The sequence below is a fragment of the Vulpes vulpes genome, chromosome 2 (assembly GCF_048418805.1).
Source record: "Vulpes vulpes isolate BD-2025 chromosome 2, VulVul3, whole genome shotgun sequence".
In the NCBI taxonomy this organism is placed as follows: domain Eukaryota; kingdom Metazoa; phylum Chordata; class Mammalia; order Carnivora; family Canidae; genus Vulpes; species Vulpes vulpes.
In genome coordinates, this window is record NC_132781.1 from 99,019,273 (window position 1) to 99,040,528 (window position 21,256).

Genomic DNA, 21,256 nt, shown 5'->3' on the forward strand with positions numbered 1-21,256 from the left:
GAGGCGTTGGAGGCCGAGGAGGAGGAGGAGGAGGAGGCCGAGGCGGAGGAGGAGGAGGCCGAGGCGGAGGAGGAGGAGGAGGCCGGGCTCGGGAGGCAGCATGAGCCGAGCGCGGCGGCCGCGGCTCCTCTCGGCTGCGCTCGTTGCCCATTGACAGCGGCGTCTGCAGCTCGCTTCAAGATGGCCGCTTGGCTCACATTCATTTTCTGCTGAACGACTTTTAACTTTCATTGTCTTTTCCGCCCGCTTCGATCGCCTCTCGCCGGCTGCTTTTTCCGGGTACGTAGGAGGCGAGGCGCCTCCGGGACGGGGCTGGGGGGCGGCGGGGGCCGCTCGGGGCCCGGGCCGGCCGCGGGTGGACGGGGAGCGGCCCCCCCGCGCCTCTCCCGCGCCGGCCGGGAGGGCGCTGACAGCGTGGGCGCCGAGCCCCGCGCAGCCGCCCGCCGCCGCCCGCCGCCGCCCGCCGCCGCCGCCCGCCGCCCCGCGCGCCGCCCGGCCCCGCGCGCCGCCCGCGCCCCCGCGCGCGCGCCCGCCGCCGCCCGCCGACTCCCGCGGCGCCGGGACCGACCCGCAGCCCGCGCCGCGCCGCCGCCGCCGCCGCCGCCGCCGCCGCCGCCGCCGCCGCCGCCAGCCGGGCTCGGCGCCGCTCCAGCCGCCGCCCGCTCAGCCCCGGACGCGCCGCGCGCGGCCCCACGTTTTAGTTCCTTTCTCCCCCGAGCGCCCCTCTACACCCTCGCGACGCACATGGCCCCCGAGAAGAACTCTTCTATTTCCAGCCTCCGCGGCTCGCCCCGCCACGGCGCCCTTTGTTGAGAGGTAGATTTTGATGAAACGGGGCCGGGTTCCTGAAATCGGGAGCTGCTCGGGTCAAGTGGCTTCCCTCTTCTCCCGAAGAAAAGGCTTTTGAGGGGTTTAAACGTCCAGAGAACGCCCTCATTTTATAGGGACGGGTTACGTGGGGGGCAGCGATCCCGCCAAGGTGGATGTTAAACTGGAAAGAGCCCAAACAAAAATGTTATTAACTTAAGTTGGAGGGACACTTGTGTGAAATTGGATGGCTTGTAAGATGGCGGTTCCCAGTTGTTTCCAAGGTCTCCTGCATTTGTCTTGAAAATGGTAAAGTTTTCAAGGTGTTATTTGTTGGGAGTCTTAGGTAACGTCTCCGAACGTTACTTGGGACGTGCGCGCTGGGAAGTGGGCATTTCAAATTTGGAGCTTTTTTTGGAGTGATGGTGGTGACTGGACGTCACTCCTGCAAGAGGTTTCCCCTTTCTTCCTCCCCCACCCCCCCATTCTTTTTCTCTTCTGTTTTTCCTCCTCGGTGGCTGCAATTTTTCTCTCCACCTCTACTATGGGATGCACTTGGAACCATGACTTAAGCCCACTGCGTTTTATAGGTTTTGCTAAATGTCAGCATAGGTCATGTGGTGGAGAGATGCTTTGGAAAAGGAGCTCTAAAAAGTTGACTACATGGGTTTACACAGTCTTTTGGGTTTGACAGCGATATAGCATGATCTTTTCCCCCCAGAAATTTACAGTTAATGATTGGAAGTAAACAAGGGGAGAGACTTTGATCATTCCCAATTGCAATAAAAGGATTTAGTGGGCTTAGTGGTCACGGTCCAATATTTGAAAGAGAAGCATGCGTTTAACCCCTTTTCTTTTAAAGTAGGCAAAATTCTGGGCATATTTATCCAAGTGTAGGTTGGTGGTAACCTAGAATGTTGTGAGTACTTCAACGTCTATTTTTATAGGGACCGTAACCCCCAAGTTCTGAAAACACATCACAAGCTACAAAAAAGAGTTGGAAGTTGAGGATGCAGATTGTTGACAGGATATACTAACTTATGTGACTATGTTAACATTTGACTTTTATTTTAAGTAGATTGAGCAGAACCCCCTTGGAGATTGATCTTGTGAGCAGATTTACAAACTTCTTAATATTTGAGTTCATTCCCATTCATTTGCCCCAAAGGGCAGAGGGGTTTGAAATAGCCTACCTGTGCAAATTATATGCCTAGCAACAGCATCTTTAAATCCAAGCTGTGTAAATCCCAACTGTGTGTGCATGTGTGTACACATGTATGCTTTTGTAAGAAAATTGAGCATTTAATTGTACTTGATAAATCCATTAGTACTCTACCACCAAGTTCTGGGATGTGCATTAAGGTACCCAACTAGGCTAAATTCTCCCTAGGAGTCTAGTTAACCCAAACTTTGCCCCTACATCTACTGGGCTGTGAACCCCAATTGGGGTTACAGAGCTCATTTGCATTTCTTAGATTGCAGTAGTCAAGCTGATTGTTAACATAAGAACTTTCTTCTTCTGTTTTTCTTCATTTTGACATTACTGGTGTTAGGCCTCCCAACTAAACTGACAGCCCCGACTATATTATAATGACAAGTTTTAACTATTGAGTATTTTTACTATGGTACGTTTGGTGCAGTTTTACTTGTCTACCTGGCAGTTTCTATGTTGGAACCTGGAAGGCTTTCATTTGTAAGGTGCAAGAAGAGATTGTTTCTTAAATCTATCAAGCATGTCAAACGTTTTGGAAGTCATCCTTAGGTTGCCAGGACTTTCAAGTGGTACAAAAAGGTAAATAACTGATTTTTATGTAAGTAACAAGGTGATAGTGATGTTTACCAGCATTATAAATGGTAATAGGACTGTGGCCAAATTCTTCAGAACTGAGGTTGAAGAGTTGTGTGAATTAAGACTTGAGATGAATTTAAAAGACAAGTACCTGTGACTTAAAAGCCAACCAGTAGACTACCTTCCACTGAGGTTTGACCTGTGTTTTAGTATTTGGTGTTTTCTGTAGAGTAAGAAAGGCAGCTATTCTTACTGAAGTCCCTTCCTAAACTTCATGTGCGGTGGCTTTAGTGTGATATGCTTTCCCAAGGAGACATAAGTACCACCTTGCTATCTTTCTAGGAAAGGTCCTGTGGTTTCACAAGGAGAGTTTTCTTTAAGAATTAACGTTTGTCTTTAATCAACCACAGTGGATTTAAATACTGCTACTTTTTAGAGACAGTGCTCCACCCACAACTCCTCTGCAGCTCCACTTAGATTTATTTTAACAATATGTTGACAAAGGTCTTGTAAACAAGTAATCCAAAGGTAACTGAAGAATCACATTTGAAGTTTTCTGGTTGAAGTTGCCAGTTGCCACTCTGATCACTTTCATAAAAGAGACTTTGTTTTGTTTTTGCCGTTCTCTAGTACTCTAAAGCGGTTAGTTTGAGCCATTGAGGTATGTTGATTGATATTTCCTTCTTCTGCATTAAAATTCCCTAAGAATTAAAAACCTCAGATGCACCTTCAAGTTTCACAGGTTCCTAGATGTCTATTCAAAGCGGCTTTGAGAATGTACTTCAGTCTGGTCTAGAAGCTTGGTCCTATTTTAGGTTCTGAAATGAATGAAGTGGGGGTAAGAAATATATTTTTCAAGAGTACTACACGAAATAATTGGCTTCCCTTGATTGTCCGCTGGTGTATTCTTGCTGACAGTTCCCCACCGTGACTTTTCTATCATATATGGTATCTATTGGGGATATTATTCCATCGTGTGGGGATTTGAATGGAGGTTAGGTTGAGAAAATGACATTTGTTTTTGTCTCCTATCGTTGCTCTGGGTTGACAAGGTGTTGATTTAGCGTTGGGAATGGGCTGTTCACATGGTTCTTTACATATTGTCACTACGTACCGATTAAAGTAGTTTGTCTCGCCTCCAGCATAGTTCAGATAAAACACACGGCTTTGCCCCCTCCTTGTCTTCTTGTAAAACAGATTTTACTTTTTAGCCTTAGCAAAACTTTCTATCGCTCATCTAATCTGCAGGAGAACTACTTATTAGAGAAGAAAGCTTTAAAGAGGTTCAGTTCAATAAACATCTCTGCAATTTGAGCCCTGACGGTTTCGGGCTAAGTGCACAGTTGGCAATTCTCAAAAGATCCCTTCGTGAAATTTTTGACTTAGTGATTGCTAACAGGAGAGATAGAGTCAAGATCTGAAAGAAGCTCTTCGCACCGAGTCGGCTTGGAAAGAGGCCCCCAAGAGTGTCCGAAATGGCCGGGAGTGCGGTTTGCATTTTCCTTTCGCGCTCGCTTGCTCCGGGCCCCCCAGGCTGGCCGCCGGCCGGGATCCTGCTCCCCTGCGCCGCGGGCCTCGTGGGGCTGCCCCACCCCCGAGCCGCGCCGCCCGCACCCCACCCCGCCCCCGCGCCGGCCCCGCCCCCGCGCCGCGCCGGCCCCTCCCCCGCGCCCGCCGCCGCCGCCCCGCCGCCCCGCACGCCCGCCGGAGCTCCGGGCTCGGCCGGGCTTCGCGCGGAGTTGCAGCGGTGGCCGGATGCCAAGTGTAAGTGTAAGTTGCTATGGAAACCCCGACAGAGGCGAGTTCCGAATCCGGAGCGAGACGGAGCCCGGGGCGCCGCCGGATCCGCCCCTCGCATCCCGGCCCCCGGGCGTCCGCGCGCTCAGGCCCCAGCCCGAGGCCGACTGGAGGTGCTCCTGCGGCCCCAGCACCCAGCTCCGGAAATGCCAGGGATGCAGATAGGGCAGAATTTGTTTTCCCTTTGTATCGCGTGAAAACGTGCCAGGTTCTGGTTGCTGGAACCGCCTAAAACAACAGGAACCCCTGGGAAGCCAGGGCATGCTCCCGGATTTTCGATTGAAGATCCATAAGGAAGTTTTACAAATAAATTTGGAGACCTGGGACAAGCCCTGGCGGTTGGTAAATATCTACGGGGACTGTGTGGCGTCTGCAGCAGCCCTGGGGCTGCTAGGCAAGAGGACAAATGGAAGAAAGAGACCCGAATACTCTCAGCTCCCAGCCCCCACCCCAGACCTTTTCTTCTCCCTCCTGGAATGACCTGAGGGACCAGAAGTTACTTTAGTTGAATCCTTTTTTGTCATTTCAGTATAATTGATTCAGATCTGATTAGTAAATTCCTTCTGTAGAAAACGTTGGGACAGTCCAGCTGTACAGTGTTAAACGAGTTTTATGAACTCTTCAGCATTTCAGAGTGTTGGGTTACTAGAAGTTGGGAGATAATCTCGTTTCTCTTTCTGTGGATTATAGCCAATATTTCTGTGTCTTGCAGGATATTTTATCAAGCAGAAATGCATCGAACAACCAGAATCAAGATCACTGAGCTAAATCCCCACCTAATGTGTGTGCTTTGTGGAGGGTACTTCATTGATGCCACAACCATAATAGAATGTCTACATTCCTGTAAGTATATAGTTTTAGACTCTTTTATCGTGTCATTTATATTTCACGTGTCTTTCTGATGTTTGGAAACTACTAACAATTCCCACAATCCTTGAGAATGTTGGTACAAAAGTGATGGAGTCATTTTCTACTCTTGCATTTGGTGAATTTTTGTTAATGCGTATTTTAAGCATATAAGTATGCAACAGATGAGTGTTCTCAGGATGTTAATTGAATTAGCTTAGTTAATTGGAAATACCTTTTGGCATTTACTATTTTGTTACCACTGGTTCTCCATTTTTGACACTAATTTCAATGCTTAATATCTAATTTCTAAACTTATAAAACTTTGTTTTTCTACTTCCAGTCTGTAAAACATGTATTGTGCGTTACTTGGAGACCAGCAAGTATTGTCCTATCTGTGATGTCCAAGTTCACAAAACCAGACCACTTCTGAATATAAGGTAAGAAAAGGTTTAGAATTATTGTTTCTAGTTGTTATTGGAATGGCATAATTTAGTAAAGGCTACCCTGTTTTATTTTTCACACAAAACTTACTGTTGAATACCCACCTGATGTGTATGTTTTGTAGAGGTTGCTTTTCATTTCTTCCCATTTTAATTTGACTAACTGCAAAATTTGGTATTATTCAAGTGGATTTTAAGAGTTTTTTTTAAAACCATCTTTTTTAAAACCTGAATTAGTTCTGCATTTCTGTATTGCTTTATTGACTTTATGACGGGCTGGAATGAGTGTGTTTAAAGTACTTCCATTTTCTTCTCTTCTTTCATATTAGCTAGTTTTGTAACTTGAAAGGCACACTTCTCTTGGTTCTTTGCAGCGAAATACAAAGAATTTCTTAATGTAAAATAAAAGTATTCTACTGATTTAAAAGATTACTACTATATAAAGAATTTTTATTCCCGTAATTATTATGTTGCTGATGTAGACTCACAATCAAATAAATTAATACTATAACACAAAGAAAACAAAGAATCTATCATAACTTAAGAGCATTTTAAGTTTTTGCTATTAATTAATAATTTACTAATTATTTTTCAGGTCAGATAAAACTCTCCAAGATATTGTATACAAATTAGTTCCAGGGCTTTTCAAAAGTGAGTAACTTGCTTACAAATGAATTTTTACAAAGTATTTCATCAGTTTTACCTGCTATAACAAAAGTTTGTCTTTTTCTTTTCTTTTCTTTTTTTTTTTTTTTTTTGCCCTCCCCTCTTTAGATGAAATGAAGAGAAGAAGGGATTTTTATGCAGCTCATCCTTCAGCTGATGGTAAACTCTTTAGAGAGGGAAAAGATACTTTTATTTGGAGGGAGAACTTATTCATTAATTGATTAAAATTGAATCAAAATACCACTTCCATCTTCCTATATATGTAATATTTTAATTATTTAACTTTAAAATTAAATTTGAAAATGTCTTTATAGCTGCCAATGGCTCTAATGAAGATAGAGGAGAAGTTGCAGATGAGGATAAAAGAATTATAACCGATGATGAGATAATAAGCTTATCCATTGAATTCTTTGACCAGAACAGGTAAATTCTGTAGAAAATGTGTTTTATGCTAATCTGCTCATAGATACATTATTCCACTAATAAAGTTATGTTTCTTAGATTGGATCGGAAAGTAAACAAAGACAAGGAGAAACCTAAGGAGGAGGTATGTTCCATATCACAAAAACACAGAAGAAACATTGTTTGGATTCTAGATTTTTATGAAGGTGTATGTTGCCCTTTAGAATATAACTAAGGCTGGATGATGCTGTCAAGTAGGAAAAAATGATCATATTTGATGTTTAAGAATGATTTATATCCGATAGTAACTAGATAGAATTTATATATGATTACTGTTCTTAAAAAGTACTTTAAATAATATTTAATGCCTTGATGTATGTAAAGTTTTCTTATTTTATCAGTAATTGCTTATTTCCTATTTATAACAGTAAACTCAAAGTAGAGAATTTAGTCAATTTCAGTTTTGGTATTCATACGTTTTGTTATATTGAGGCACTCTAATTGAAATTTTTTTCTTACCCAAAAGTTAGGAACTTTAAAAAATAACTTTTCTAAATGTATTTTTAGGTGAATGATAAAAGGTATTTACGTTGCCCAGCAGCAATGACTGTGATGCACCTAAGAAAGTTTCTCAGAAGTAAAATGGACATACCTAATACTTTCCAGGTATCTACTTTATAGTTCTTGTGCATTTAATGTGAAATTTTTTAATTCAATGACTTTTCTTTTTGGATTCTGAACCCAAAAAAAGCAGCCTTTTTTTTTTTTTTTTAATTAGCAGTTCATTGGAACTGTCTCTTAAAATGTTTAGTATGAATTTTTTCTTATGCTATGAAAAAGATTCCTTAGTAATTTCAGGAAATATTTTTCCTTATTTAAAGTGTCAAGAGGGATTCTTTCCTTGTCCAGATGTTTGAAGAGAATGTTTTTTAAAGCATTTTTGGATTGCATATAGATGACCAAAAAGAAAATCTCAATTTATCTTTGTTCTTCATGGTAGTTAGTAACTGAAATACTATTTTCCAATAGATTGATGTCATGTACGAAGAGGAACCTTTAAAGGATTACTATACACTAATGGATATTGCCTACATATATACTTGGAGAAGGGTAAGTATTATAGCTGATGCTTGATGATTATCGTGGTAAACTGTATTTAAAGAGGACTAATTTTTTTCCTTCTCACTTTGTAGAATGGTCCCCTTCCTTTGAAATACAGAGTTCGACCTACCTGTAAAAGAATGAAGATGAGTCACCAGAGAGATGGACTGACAAATGCTGGAGAACTGGAAAGTGACTCTGGGAGTGACAAGGCCAACAGCCCCGCAGGAGGCGCTCCCTCCACCTCTTCCTGTCTGCCCAGCCCCAGCACTCCAGTTCAGTCTCCTCATCCTCAGTTCCCTCACATCTCCAGCACTATGAATGGAACCAGCAGCAGCCCCAGCGGTAACCACCAATCTTCCTTTGCCAATAGACCTCGAAAATCGTCAGTAAATGGGTCGTCAGCAACTTCATCTGGTTGATACCTGAGACTCTTGAGGAAAAAACAATTTTAAAGCCCTGATTTATATAGATATCTTCATGCCGTTACAGCTTTAGAGATGCTAATACATGTGACTGTCGTCCAATTTGCTTTCTTTTGTAGTGACATGAAATTTGGCTATAAAAGATGGACTAGTTGTGATACTCATATGGACGTTAATGGAAGAGAAAGATTGTTCCTATGAAGAACTGGTTTCTGAGAAGGCAGGCAAGATGTTTTTCTGTGTGTTAGGAAAGATGTGAAATGGTTTCTGTAACCATTGTTCATATTTGAAAATACTCTGCAATGGATATAAACATTGGGCCATAGTTTGTTAATCTCAACTAACGCCTACATTACATTCTCCTTGATTGTTCTTGTTATTATGCTGTTTTGTGAACCTGTAGAAAACAAGTGCTTTTTATCTTGAAATTCAACAAACAGAAAGAATATGCATAGAATACTGCATTCTATGTAGCCATGTCACTGTGAATAATGACTTCTTGCATATTTAGCCATTTTGATTCCTGTTTGATTTTTACTTCTCTGTTGCTACACAAAACCGATCAAAGGAAAGTAAACTTCAGTTTTACAATCTGTATGCCTAAAAGCGGGTACTACCGTTCATTTTACTGACTTGTTTAAATGATTCGCTTTTGTAAGAATCAGATGGCATTATGCTTGTTGTACAATGCCATATTGGTATATGACATAACAGGAAACAGTATTGTATGATATATTTATAAATACTATAAAGAAAATATTGTGTTTCATGCATTCAGAAATGGTTGTTAAAATTCTCCCAACTGGTTCGACCTTTGCAGATAACCCTATGTTTGAGCCTTATCAGCATAGAACATTTTTAATGTGGACCTCTAAATCTCAATTCATTTGGAAACCAAAATTCATTTGGAAGCAACTGGCAAATCATAATACTGATTTTTCTCTAGTAATACGTTTACTTTTCAAATTAATTGTAGTAAAGAAAAACTTTAAAGACTTTGGAAACGGTGTCTTCATTTCCCATTGCTTTTGATGGAATGAATGTGTTTTTAAAATGCATATTGATCACTATAGTTCTAAAACAAATTTTTAGGTAAACCAGAAAATTGCTGGAAGAAGGCATTGTATCTAAAATTATTTTAACATGTGGTTTAGCAGTTACTTCAAATTTATGAATTGCTTTTACAGTTATAAACAATGATACATACCCTCTCTCTAATGTCTTGAAATAAAAGCAATTTATTTTTAGCTTCTCCAGGTATTTTTAAATAGAGTGAACATGTTGAATTTAAAATAATGAAAAACCATAACGTTTTCAGTTTGTGTTTTGCTTTGGTCGAACTTGGTGTGTGTTCATCACCCATCAGTTATTTGTGAGGGTGTTTATTCTATATGAATATCGTTTCATGTTTGTATGGGAAAACTGTAGCTAAACACTTCATTGTTCCCAGTCTGCAAAAGAAGCACAATTCTATTGCTTTGTCTTGCTTATAGTCATTAAATCATTACTTTTACATATATTACTGTTATTTCTGTTTTCTTTAAAGATACAGTAAATGAAGTTTTATGAAACCACAAAATACATATATTTTTATTTTGACCTAAATTTGTACAGTACCATTGTAAGTGTTGTTTCTAATTATAGATGTAAAATTAAATTTCATTTGTAATTGGGAAAAATCCAATAAAAAAGGATATTCATTTAGAAAATAGCTAAGACTTTAATAAAAATTTGATATGAAAAGCACAATGTGCAGAAGTTTTGGAAAACCTACTGTGGATTACAACAGGTAAAACTAAAGAGAATCCATTGCTGTCTTAAATAGTGATGTTGCTAAGAAGTCCATGCTTTGTTGTATAATTGCTTGAAAGCCCAATTGAAAGATGTATCTGTTTATTTACTCTACAATCTTTGAAGTAAAAGTTACCCATGTTTGCCAATTTTGGTGAATTTAACTCATTTTTCTAGGCTTCTCAAGTTTTTCATGATGTTAACTAAGAAAGAAAACTTAGTTAATGGAAGTTTCAAATGATACTTTTACTTTGGATGGTCATGTATATAAAGAATGAAAAAATATTTTTCAAAAACTAAAAACTTCAAATGCTAGTGAACCTGTCACTTTACTTACACAAAACCAAGTTGTAAGAACTAAAAGACTTTACAACTCAACCTTTTTATGATGGACTTATTTTTTAAGTTACTTATTAAAAATCAGATCTTAAATTTATGGCTTACTTAACACTGTTTTACCATACTTGAAAACATGCATTTATTTTGTTTGAAAGGATTTTTTTTCCCTACTCCATTTGAAAATTTCTTAAGCGTTACTGGGTATTTCAGCTAAAATGTCTGTGTTTTAATAAAACAGAAGAAAAATTATGTTTTGCATTCTCCCATAACCAGCTTTCACAGTTGTGACTATTAAGTTTTAAAACTTTTGCTAAGCTACCACTTTAAGAACCTTCAATGTTACAATAACCAATATCAAAGTTGCTAACTTTGTAACTCTTAGCAGTAAAGGCAGGGTACCTGAAAAGTCGGCTTTAAATTTGGCTTTTGCTTCCGAAAAGTATTCTAGGGTTATATATCTCAAAGTTAGTACTTAAAAAATATTCCACAGAAAATGCCTAAATTGATTTCACAGATTTCAGTTTAAATGCAAAAGGAGAATGAGGCTGGTTACTGTTGTGTAAATAGCGATCTATCTTGCTTTACACATGCATACCACTTTCCAAGTACTTTTTGCTTTTAAAATTGCCGGCCGTTAATTGCACTGAGTGGGGGGGAAAAAGAAGCTGCCCTACGGTTGACTTAACATACCAACCATATTGCTTTGTTTCCATATTCATACGTGCAAACGTTAGGATTTCTGGAGGTACAATGCGACTTTCCTACATCCTTTCCTCTTACTCTTTTCCCAATATTTGGAGTTTGGCCTATCTAGATCAAGTTTTATTGTGAAATCTAAGAACCCATGTGAAATACTACTTTCCACTGGCCAACAAGAAATGAAGATGTTCGGCTTTTTAAAAGTAGCTTATGGTCATCTTTTGAGGGGACAGAATCTTAATTTTAGAAACAATCTGCACATGGGACCTAGTCTCAGAATCGTGGGGTGATGGAAGTGGGGTTTTTCCCCCGTTTCCTTTATATTTTAAAGGTCTGGTAGATACATTTTTTTCCCCCTCATTTTCCCTGGAATGATAGTTGGGAATTCTGATTTAGTCTAGTTCTTCTATAAAATGGAGGTTACATCATATCCTGAAATACTGTGGTTGTTCCCTCATACAGTCTTTTTGCATTCTATCCAAAAGCTAAGGTCTTGATGCAATTACATTTAAGATGATCCCATTTAACACTTTAAAGACACTTGATGTGAAACGACAGAAGGCAGCTCCAGCATGAGGCTTTTGGGTTAGATAGCATCATTTCACTTGAGGATGTTTCTTCAAGTATAAAATAGCACAACAGGTGGTTATTTTTAAGATGGCTCTAAAATATTGACTCCTTCCAAATAAAACCTTGTATTAAACTGGGACCACAGATTTCAGATGGACAGGTCTTTTATAAGAAAGAGAAAGTAGTACATATTAGAACCCCCTAATAAGTCGGTTTTGGGAAATACTCCTGCGAATACCTTGAGCCTGTGGATCTCCTTGCAAATCTCAAAATCGCCCAGTTTTGATTATGAAAGTCTCCGAAAATGTTTACACAGTCGAGTGTTTCCTGTTTCCGCAGTTAATTTTTTTAACGTTTTTTTCTTCTTTTGGTTCTTGAAACGGATTTCCTTTATTTGCACCAGTTTCTTTTTCTTAGTGTGCAATTTCTAGAGTTCTCACATGAAGACTTCACTGTCAGCCCTGTCTTCATCAAGTCGAGGACGTCAAAACTCAGTCATCACTGCAAAGAGGCTATTTCTAGGATCCTTGTGAGTTTCCTGAAGAAGTTCAAGCGCATGTGGAAAACTCATCCCGACATCTCATTTAACCCTCCAAATATAGTAAGCACTCAATAAAACTTCCACTGAGTTAAATTATTCCCATTCTTCTGGACTCCTAAGAATATTATCCTCCAGAGACTTCTCAGAGAGAATTTTGAAAAATAGCAGGTGTCGTTCCCTTAGAGTCACCCATATTTCAGTAAAAATACTACTTCTTGCTCTGATTCTGGAGTCATCACAAAGTTCAAACTGCACAGAGGACGTGGTTTCAGGTTCGGTGCCGATTTGGTGCCCTCCATTCCGTCCCCCCCACTAAGTTAGCTAACACCCTGGAAGGCTGCGGACCAGGGCACCCGGGAAACGCGTCGAAAACTGAGAGGGAAGGCATGGGGACGCTGCCGAGATAAAGACGTTACTGGAGACAGAGGAGTCTGTCCAGGATCCGGGATCCACAGTGTTTGGAATAAATGCCCCCAAGAGTAGACGATACTCAAGCCGAAGACGGGAGCGCACGGCGCAGTTGGAAGGAAAAAAAATTTTTTTTGAAAAAGCGGGGGCGAGGGTGATTAGGGTGGAAAGAGCCACAGCTTAAAAAAAAAAAAAAAAAAAAAGAAGAAGGAAGGAAGGAAGAAAAATGAAAGAAAAAAAAGGCAAGCAAGCAAAGCCTTCTCCTACGCTGGTGCCCGGTGGAAAGGGCACAGGACGACCGCCTGGAGAAATGACCTCCCTTGCACGGCCGCGCTGGCTTCCCGGTCAGGGAGTCTTCCCCACAAGGACACATTGAGGAGGAGGCTGCCATTCTCCCGGTCCTTGTTGTCTAGCCAGCGGCCCTCGGCGCGGGGCCGGCGCGGCGGCTCAGACCCCGAGGACCGCGCGCCGCCCGGGCTCCGCCAGGCCCTACGCGCGGGCCGAGCGGCAGGGCGCCGGGAGGCCATTTTGCGCGTGCGCCGCTTGCCTCGCGCCGCCCTGGGTTCGGCCGATTCGGATCCCGCCAAATTTGAAAGCGAGATTCTCAGGCCCCGCTGGCTGGGGACGCGGCGGAAAACAGAAGTCGTTTCTCCAAAGTCGGAACCTGTGGCAAGGCGGGGGGTGGGGGCGGCGACAGCGGGGTGCGCGCGCCTCACGAGGCGGCCGCCGCCCTGACGAGGGCAGGCCCACCGGGCGAGACCTCCGCAGCCTGCCGCGCGGCGGAGGCGCGGAGACCCGGCCTCGGGCCTCGAGCTCGGCGCGGCGGAAAGGCGGCCCACGTCCGGGGAGGCCGCGGCGTCGCCCGCAGAGCCCGCAGACGCTCGTCCGTGCCTTGCACCCCCTCCTCCTCCCGCTTCAAACGCTACGCCCTTTCTCCTTCGAGAAAGAGGTGTCCTTGCAATTGGAGCTTTTATTGGATAGATCGCAAACTCCGTTACTAACAAAACATCAAGCTGCCATCTTGAAGGTTCCCGAAGGCCGCGCTTCGAGGGCGGTGACTGGGAAGGCGGGTGGGAGAGGGTCCCCCGGTTGGGCCCGGGTTCCCTGGGGCTTAGTCGGTGATGCTGCCCAGGGCGGGGGGGGTGGCTTCGCGGGAGGAATCTCGAGGTCTGGGCACAGGCCCACACGTGGGGCCCAAAGGCGACGCCTAACCAGGCCTGGGGGCCAGGCGACCCTGGGAGGCCGGAGACTGGAGGCGGCCGCCCCGCGCCCTCGCGCCCCCGGCCGGGGAGAGCGTGGCGGCCCGACGCTGGGATGTCGCCTCCGAAAGACGCTGGCTCGCCGCCGCCGGTTCCCGACAGAGCCTGCGCCCGCCGGGTGCCCGGGGCGCGAGCGCTCCCCTGACCTGGGCCCCCCGCGGGCGCCCCGAAAACCGGGAGATTAAGGAACGGCTCGGGAAGGGGAGTCGGGGCAACGGCGGAGAAGTGAAAGCGGCCTAAAATGGGCGACGCCGGGCGAGTCCTCTTTATCAGCGCGGCAGACTGCAGGAGCCGCCATTTGGTGGCGGATTTTGGTATTTCAGTAGCACGTTGTGCTGAACGTCACAACTGGCTTGTATACGTGGCAGGGTCACTCTTCCACCGCGGTTTTTAGAGATGCCAAATGTCCCCCAGCTCTCCCCCGTGGGGGCGCCGGCCCCCTCGGCCACTCCCGGCGGGCCGCTCGGCGCGCCCCGCGACCCAGGGCGGGGACGTCTCCTCGCGGGCGGCGACGGCGGCCGGAGCGAAGCGACGCGGGGCCCGGCGCACTCCTCAGCGCGGCGTTTGCCTCCCCGTTTTTCGGACACCGGGGCGCTGGCGAGCCCGCAGCGCTCCGCGCCTCCCGGCGGAGAATGCCACTGCCCTGCGGCCGTGACGGGCGTGGCCTTCCCGCCGGCCCGCAGCCCTGCCCGGTCGCGCGCCTCACACCTCTCGGCGTGAGGAGCTCCGCCCAGGGAAGGAACCCACCCGACGAGAGGCGGCCCCTCTGGGAAGGTCGGGTTAGGATCCCGCGCTCGCGCTTCCCGCCCGGCCCGGCGCCCCTCGGGGACCGGGGACGCTAGACAGAGGCGCAGAGCGCTGGGAGGCCTGGCGTCCCACCCGGGGTGGCCGGGTCTTCGAGGGTCTCCTTGAAAAGCCCCCGAAGCGTGAGGCGCCTGCCTAGCGTCAGAACAAAGGGCCGCGGGGTGCACGCGAGGCGAGTCCGCGCGCGCGGCAGCCCGGGGCTCCGCCCGGCCCCGGGTCGGGGGCGCGAGCAGGCCCGGCTCCCGGCCTGGGGAAGGAGCCGGTGGGCGCCCTGCAGAGCGCGCGGCCCCCGCCTCCGCGGCCGACCGAATGCACCCAGTCTTCGAGCCGGAGCTGCCATGTTGCATGCACAGAGGGCGCCAGTAATTTGACGCTTCCGAGGCGGCGACACCCCCACCCGAAGAGCCCTTCGGCCCTCCGCGCCTCACAGCCGCGGCCAGAGCCCGAAGGGACCGCGGGGCGCGGGCCGGAGCGAGGCGGCGGCGCCGCAGCCGCTTCCCCTCGCCGCCTTCCTTCCAGGGGCTGCAGGGCTGCGCGCTAGGCAGAGGCTCGGTTGCCAGTAGCAACCACACGACGGCGATTTGCAGCCGGGGCCGCCGCAGCCGCCGCTGGTACCGCTGCATCCTCGTACACCTCGGGGTCGAGCGTTTGAAACTCTGGGGGTTGCCCTGGTTGACATCCCTCGCCCCCGCCCCGGCTCCTCATCCTCCAGTACCCTCAGCTCGGCTCAAAAGCCAGCTCCCCTGGCTTGGCCCTGCCCCCACCGCAGACAATAGGGGCTGCTAGGAGAGCACGCTGCAGCGCGCGCCTCGCTGAACAGGCACCTGAGCCCCCCGAGATAGGGCGCTTTGCTTAGTCCCCAGCCCCAGGTGCCCTGCTCTCCAACTTGGGCTGAAATGCTTTGTCAATGGGCAATCCCGTAGAAAGCTTTTCTTGACATCAGAAATAAGCATGGTGGTAAAGAAAGAAGTCAAGAATAGACGCCCACTCCCTCTCTGGTAACATGGACACAAAGAAGAGCTTATGGTTGTATCTGCTCTTGGTAACAGTGGCTTTCCTCTGGGTTAGAACCACAGGAAAATGCTACAATCTTCTGTCTTCTTTGTCTACCACGAATATTTTGATTTGCTCCAGCCTCACATCCAAATACTTGTTATGCGTAAGCGGATAGAGCATCCCACCCCCCTTCATTTCATTTGATGAACCACATCAGCTCTTGGCAGTGTAGACTGGTCTGATCCATAAAGAAAATGATTGACCTTAACCCTCAGGAATCCTTTTGCCTTTCCTAATATCTGTGGCTCTAGGACACTGGTTTAATTTTTTTAAACAGAAGCTTGTTAGTGTTTTAAACAGGTTTTTATTGAAGAAAAGTATCCAGCACAGTCTTTTATTTAGCTAGTAGGATAATTTGGGAAATAAATGTATTGCCAGATTTCTTCACTCTTGATAACTGTCCCTTCTTTAAATAGCCATTAAGTTAGCTGAGTGTTCTTCAAGGATTAAAATTTCATGTAAATCAGCTGAAATATGATTTCAAACGTTTAAAGCGCCTAGAGAACAACCACCTGTCTTATAAATCTTTGTATGCTTCAGTCCTTTTAACACAATTCAACAAATATTTGAATTTCTAGAGGATTCCAGAAATTCAACAACCCTTATTTTAAAAAATTATTAATAACTGCTATAAAGTTTGGGTACCTTTAATGAACTCGCTGAAAAGCTAGACATTTTCCAAGCTAGTGCCATTAATCAGATATTCTCATTCATGCATATTTTTTACCTAATTATATTTCAAATGTGGTAGATTGTACTAAAATTATCTGACAGATGTTCCCAGAATTCTAAGGACAATGATAAAGTGTATTTAAGAACTACTAACTTTGCTATTCTCCCACTAAACTCTGAAAATTGGTTAAATAGGCAAATGCAGGATGAGACTTTAAAGAGACTTTGATACTTTCAGATAGCACAAGCATGATATTAACAGTTCAACAGGAACACTTAAGAGGTTGTATTGGATGTTGCAAATCTACCAAGACAATGCATCTTGAAATATCTTTTTTTAATTTAAATCAGCTTTAAAACACACTGAAAGTAGTTAATATGTCTTAATCATATCTGATGGTGAACTCAAATCAATACGCATCCTAAAATCTTAGGTGTGATGTTTTAAAAGGGGTTCACTTTTAAGCTTCACAAAATGTCAAGTTCATTAAATAAGACAGTTTACTTCAAAGAAGAAAGTTAGCATTACTTGGTTCCTGGAGGCAACATAATGACCTGTAGATTGCCCAAACACCCCACCACCACCTTAAAAATAGGAAAGCAAGGCTTTAGTGAAAAGTTCCCTTCTACGGTCTTTCAAGAAAGAAAAGCTCCAACAACTTGCTTTGGACCAAGTTAAAGAGATTATCTCCCTTTTTCATTATGACTGTGTCTTTCATTGAATTGAAGGATAAGATCAAAGTGCATTCATATTCATGTGAATTATCGCTATTGACTTGAATAATGATGGATTTCATTGTTTTATTTAAACTGAAACCAGAAATACTGCTTTTGAGTCTATACCCCTAAGGCTGTAGAATTTCTTCTATAAGGACTCAAAAGCCAAGCAATTAGGTCTGACAACCACGTCATTTCCATAATGTACTTCCGTACAGAGGACTATTTATTGGAATCGGCTACATTTCTATAGAATCTTACCACGCAATTTTTGACTCCTTTCCAACCTCTTGGGAAAAACAACAATAACAACAACAACAACAACAACCCTAAGTTTAATAAACACACTACCAAAATACTTAAGTGTAAATCATACTGGGAAGATAAAGTGATGTTTGGAAAGCATTCAGTTGTTCATGAATCAGAAAATTAATCTTATCAGTAATTAATTCAGGACAGTGTTTTTGCTTTGAACATGATTCATTACAGTTTGTTTTCTAATGTAATTGAAGAACTTGGTCAGGGTAAGCTTGGGAAAATGTGTTTACCAGCTGTTTCTTTCTAAATATGCCTCGTGACAATTTTCTTAAAATATTTTTACTTGGGTTCTCTTCAAACTACCCCATCATTTTCTAAGGAGAAAAAGGTTAGGAGATGCAAAGGACCTCACTTACTTTTACCAAATGCTCATTCGACTCAAATTATTCACCTATGAAAATTCTTAGCACTTTGGAGAACACCTCTAAGGAAATTCATTATAATAAACTAAGTTTACAACAAAATATATAAGCATCCTTTAAAATGGACTTAAGAAAATGCATGTCATGAACTTTAACACACAATTCATGTAGGCTCTCTAGACTGAAAGAGAGCCTCTAGTGCACTACAAGTCTATTATATTACCATGGTCTGCCATGGGTTCTGGGAATATCCCTTTCCCACAAAGATAACTGATGCCAGTTTCTTGGTATCATTCTTAAATTCTTGCCATGCAATAAAAGCACTATGCATAAGCATCACTTTTTTTAAAATTATTTCTTTTCTATCTAATTGTGCAACAAAAAGTCTCTATCTTCACTATCCCCATTTGGTGTCCATAATATTGCAAAAGACCTTTTAAGCCAAGAGTTTTGTTAGTAAGTGTGTTTCTATTTGAGATTTGACCATAAACATTCTGGCATTATTAGTATACTTCTAAGTTTATTTGTAAACTTCCAAGAACTTTACTCTTGACTTAAAATTAAAATGAGAAGCAATTACGTATTCTTTCAGCAGAGGGAGGGAAAAACTCCTAGAATAAAAAGCATTTCTTTGTAATTCATTTTCTGTCTTGCTAATGGGAGAGGTATTATTTTCTTCATACGTGTAGTCATTAGTCTTTTATATTACCCATATGAGAACCTTTATCCTTCACTTAAAAAAATAAATAGGGGGTAATGTTGGAGTAGGAGGTAAATTAAAATAACTCAGTAGCAATATTCAGAGATTTCCCTCTGGCATATCAAAAAATAAGATGTTTTATAGCTTACTCGGGCTAACGAGAAGGCAAATTGTAGTGCAAGTATGTCCTCGTAAAGAATGAGATGCTGTGCCACCGCGTCTTACAACCTAGTCTACGTTTTAGCGGAGCTTACTCTTGGATCTGATAATCCCTGTGGGGAAACCGACCTGCAGAGTGGATAAACAGCCTATGCCATCTTTGTTCAAGCACAAACCTTGAAATTTTTCTCTCATTACTTTTTCAGCATTTTCGAGGGGTCAGCGCATACAGTTATTCTTCAGAGGAATCAATGAGCAAGAAGTTTGGGTTTGGAACTTGATATAACAAAATGACGTCAAATTTTAAAAAAATGAGACTCGCACATGCGCAGTGAGATTTGGCTTTTTTTTTTTTTTTTCAAATAAGCTTTTGGTTCTTCAACCCGCCTCTGGGATCTGGCCTGCGCCACGGGGTCTAGGGAGCTGGCTGAAGGAAGGTGGTACGGGGTTTCAACACCCCACCCCCGGCAAAAAAAAAAAAAAGTCTGAACCCTCAGGCTCCCCCGCCCCCCCCCCCCCCCCCCACCGGGCTCTCTTTAGAACTCCTGGCAGGAGAAAGTCAGGGGGAAGCAAGGCCGACCCGAGCGGCCGCGGCGAGTTTTTCCGGCTGCGCCCGCGCCGCGGGGCCTCGGCTCGGGGGTTCGGGGCTCCGCCCCGGCCGGGCCGGCCCCTGAGAGTTGGCCGCACCATTCCTGGGCCCACCGCCCGGCCGCGCCGCGGGGAGGCCCGGCCGGGACCCCTCCGCGGGAGCCCGCGTGGCGGTGCGGTTCTCGCCGGAGCCCTGGCCCGGGGAAGCAAAACGAAAGGATAGAGGCCTTCTTTTCCTGCAACCCGCCCCCCAGCAGACGCCGGCTCTGCGGGACCCGCGGTTCCCTCCCTCAAGATAGCCAGGCCTGCAGAGCTGTAGGATGCACGCAGAGTGGGACACCCCTCACCCCTGACGCACCCCGCTCGCACCCTTGGGCATCCCCAAGGCCGAGCGCGCAGCCCGCCCGGGAGGCCCTGCGGAGGGGGAGCTGCCGGGCCGAGCCTGCGCCGCGCTTCCGCACTCGCGCCCTCGGGCGGGGCGCCCCCGCCTCTTCCTCCGGTCGGCTCCCCCGCCCCGACCCCGACCGGGCTCCCCCGCACCCCCTGTACTGCCTAGCCCAGCGGTTCACGGCGCGGCCCGCGACGGTTTCTGATCCAAACCACCACCTGAGCGCAGCCCCAGCTGGTTCCCGGAGCCTCGTCCCTCGTTAGAAACTGCGCGGAGGTGCTCATCGGAGTTAGAGGATTTGGGGACTAAGAGAAAAGTCGAGGACCTCCCGGAGTACTGCATTCTTCCCTTCCCCTGGGACCCCAACAGCCCCATCGACACTGAACACAGGTGCCTGCCGGGCCCGCGCCGTCGAGCCGGGAACCCCGCGTCCGCCGGGGCGGAGACCCGCCAGTGTCCAGGGGTGCGGCGCCGGCCAAGCACCTACAGCGGTGGCTGGACCTGCACCTGACCCGTGCGTGGGCCGCGTCCTCCCAGGTCCTGCACCCGAGGCGGGCGGGGTGGGTCCCGGGGGTCGTTTCCTATGTGACACTTGCCACTTTTGCCTCCTGTATCCTGTACTAATAAAAAGATGGGAAAGGGACAGTACCTACCTTCCCTGAGACGAGTCCAACAACACCAAGATTTTAAAGAGTTGGGGGCTGGGGTAGTGTTGAGAGGGAGTGGCTGACAAACGTCTATGTCAGGGAGCTTAGAGTTTTCTATCTGGTGATGCGGGGTTTGGGTACAATTTTTAAGGAAAACTCACTTCCTTAAAATTATCCATATCACACACACACACCAAGCAGCAATAATTCTTCTTCTTTTTTTTAAAAAAAAATACATGTCGTAGTACCTATTTCAGGCTTCTACGTTAAAAGAATCCATTTTTAGTATCAATCACTTTGTGCTCTATGGTGCCTTTGGAAGCGAAATTATTCATGTATGGAATCCCCCTAATCATGGTTTATTTTGAGAGTGGAAAAGATGAGCTCAGTCTCTGCATCCATTGAATTACTGGAAAAGAAATTCATTTACAGGTATAGCCTTAGAACTTTGGGTCAGTTCAATCACTGTCCTCTTAACATTTTACTGACCTCAACACTGAAACGTAAACACTTTAAAGTTTAAAATGTGAAGAATTGTCTTTAAAAGGCTTGAAAAGCAAAGAATAGGAAATAAGACAAATACAGCCCAAGCATAGAAATGTTAATCTTCCCCTCCTGGAAAGGAGTGTTGAGTCTCCTCTGCACTGCTGACAAACCTGATGACACAAATGGATGGTCTGCTGAGACCCAAATGCAAAATCCTGATGTTTTTCCCTGAAAGAGTGCCAAAGCAACATTTAGGAGTCATATGTTTGCTTTCATCATTGTAGATAATATTTTGAGTCCACTAATTTGGTTATGAGATATGTAGTGTTTTTATTTTTAATTCAAGTATGCAAACATGGAGTTGTTTCAGTGATCTTAGATTTGTTTTTGGCAAGGTGATTATTGTATTCTATAACTTAATAATTACATGCAATTGCCAAATGAATGCCTATTTAAATGCTAATACTACGTTTTAA

General features: G+C 45.0%; 1 protein-coding gene across 3 annotated transcripts; it reads left to right on the forward strand.

The window, feature by feature from the left end:
- BMI1 (BMI1 proto-oncogene, polycomb ring finger) lies at positions 1–10,216 on the forward strand. Of its 3 annotated transcripts, none has more exons than XM_026013603.2 (10): positions 1–279; positions 5,106–5,236; positions 5,583–5,679; positions 6,278–6,333; positions 6,457–6,507; positions 6,663–6,771; positions 6,850–6,895; positions 7,318–7,416; positions 7,780–7,860; positions 7,944–10,216. In XM_026013603.2, exons 2-10 carry the CDS (start codon positions 5,125–5,127, stop codon positions 8,271–8,273), a joined length of 981 nt encoding a protein of 326 aa, XP_025869388.1. In that variant the 5' UTR covers positions 1–279; positions 5,106–5,124; the 3' UTR covers positions 8,274–10,216. The 3 variants fall into 3 exon arrangements, with proteins under 3 accessions (XP_025869388.1, XP_025869389.1, XP_025869390.1); XM_026013604.2 differs by lacking the exon at positions 1–279 and adding an exon at positions 635–816; XM_026013605.2 differs by lacking the exon at positions 1–279 and adding an exon at positions 4,397–4,735.
- The last annotated feature ends 11,040 nt before the right edge of the window (positions 10,217–21,256 follow it).

Coding starts and splice junctions, on each gene's coding strand:
- BMI1 (XM_026013603.2), top strand. CDS start 5,125: ATGCATCGAACAACCAGAATCAAGATCACTGAGCTAAATCCCCACCTA. Junction 5,237..5,582: donor AATAGAATGTCTACATTCCT/GTAAGTATATAG, acceptor TTCTACTTCCAG/TCTGTAAAACATGTATTGTG. Junction 6,772..6,849: donor GAATTCTTTGACCAGAACAG/GTAAATTCTGTA, acceptor TATGTTTCTTAG/ATTGGATCGGAAAGTAAACA.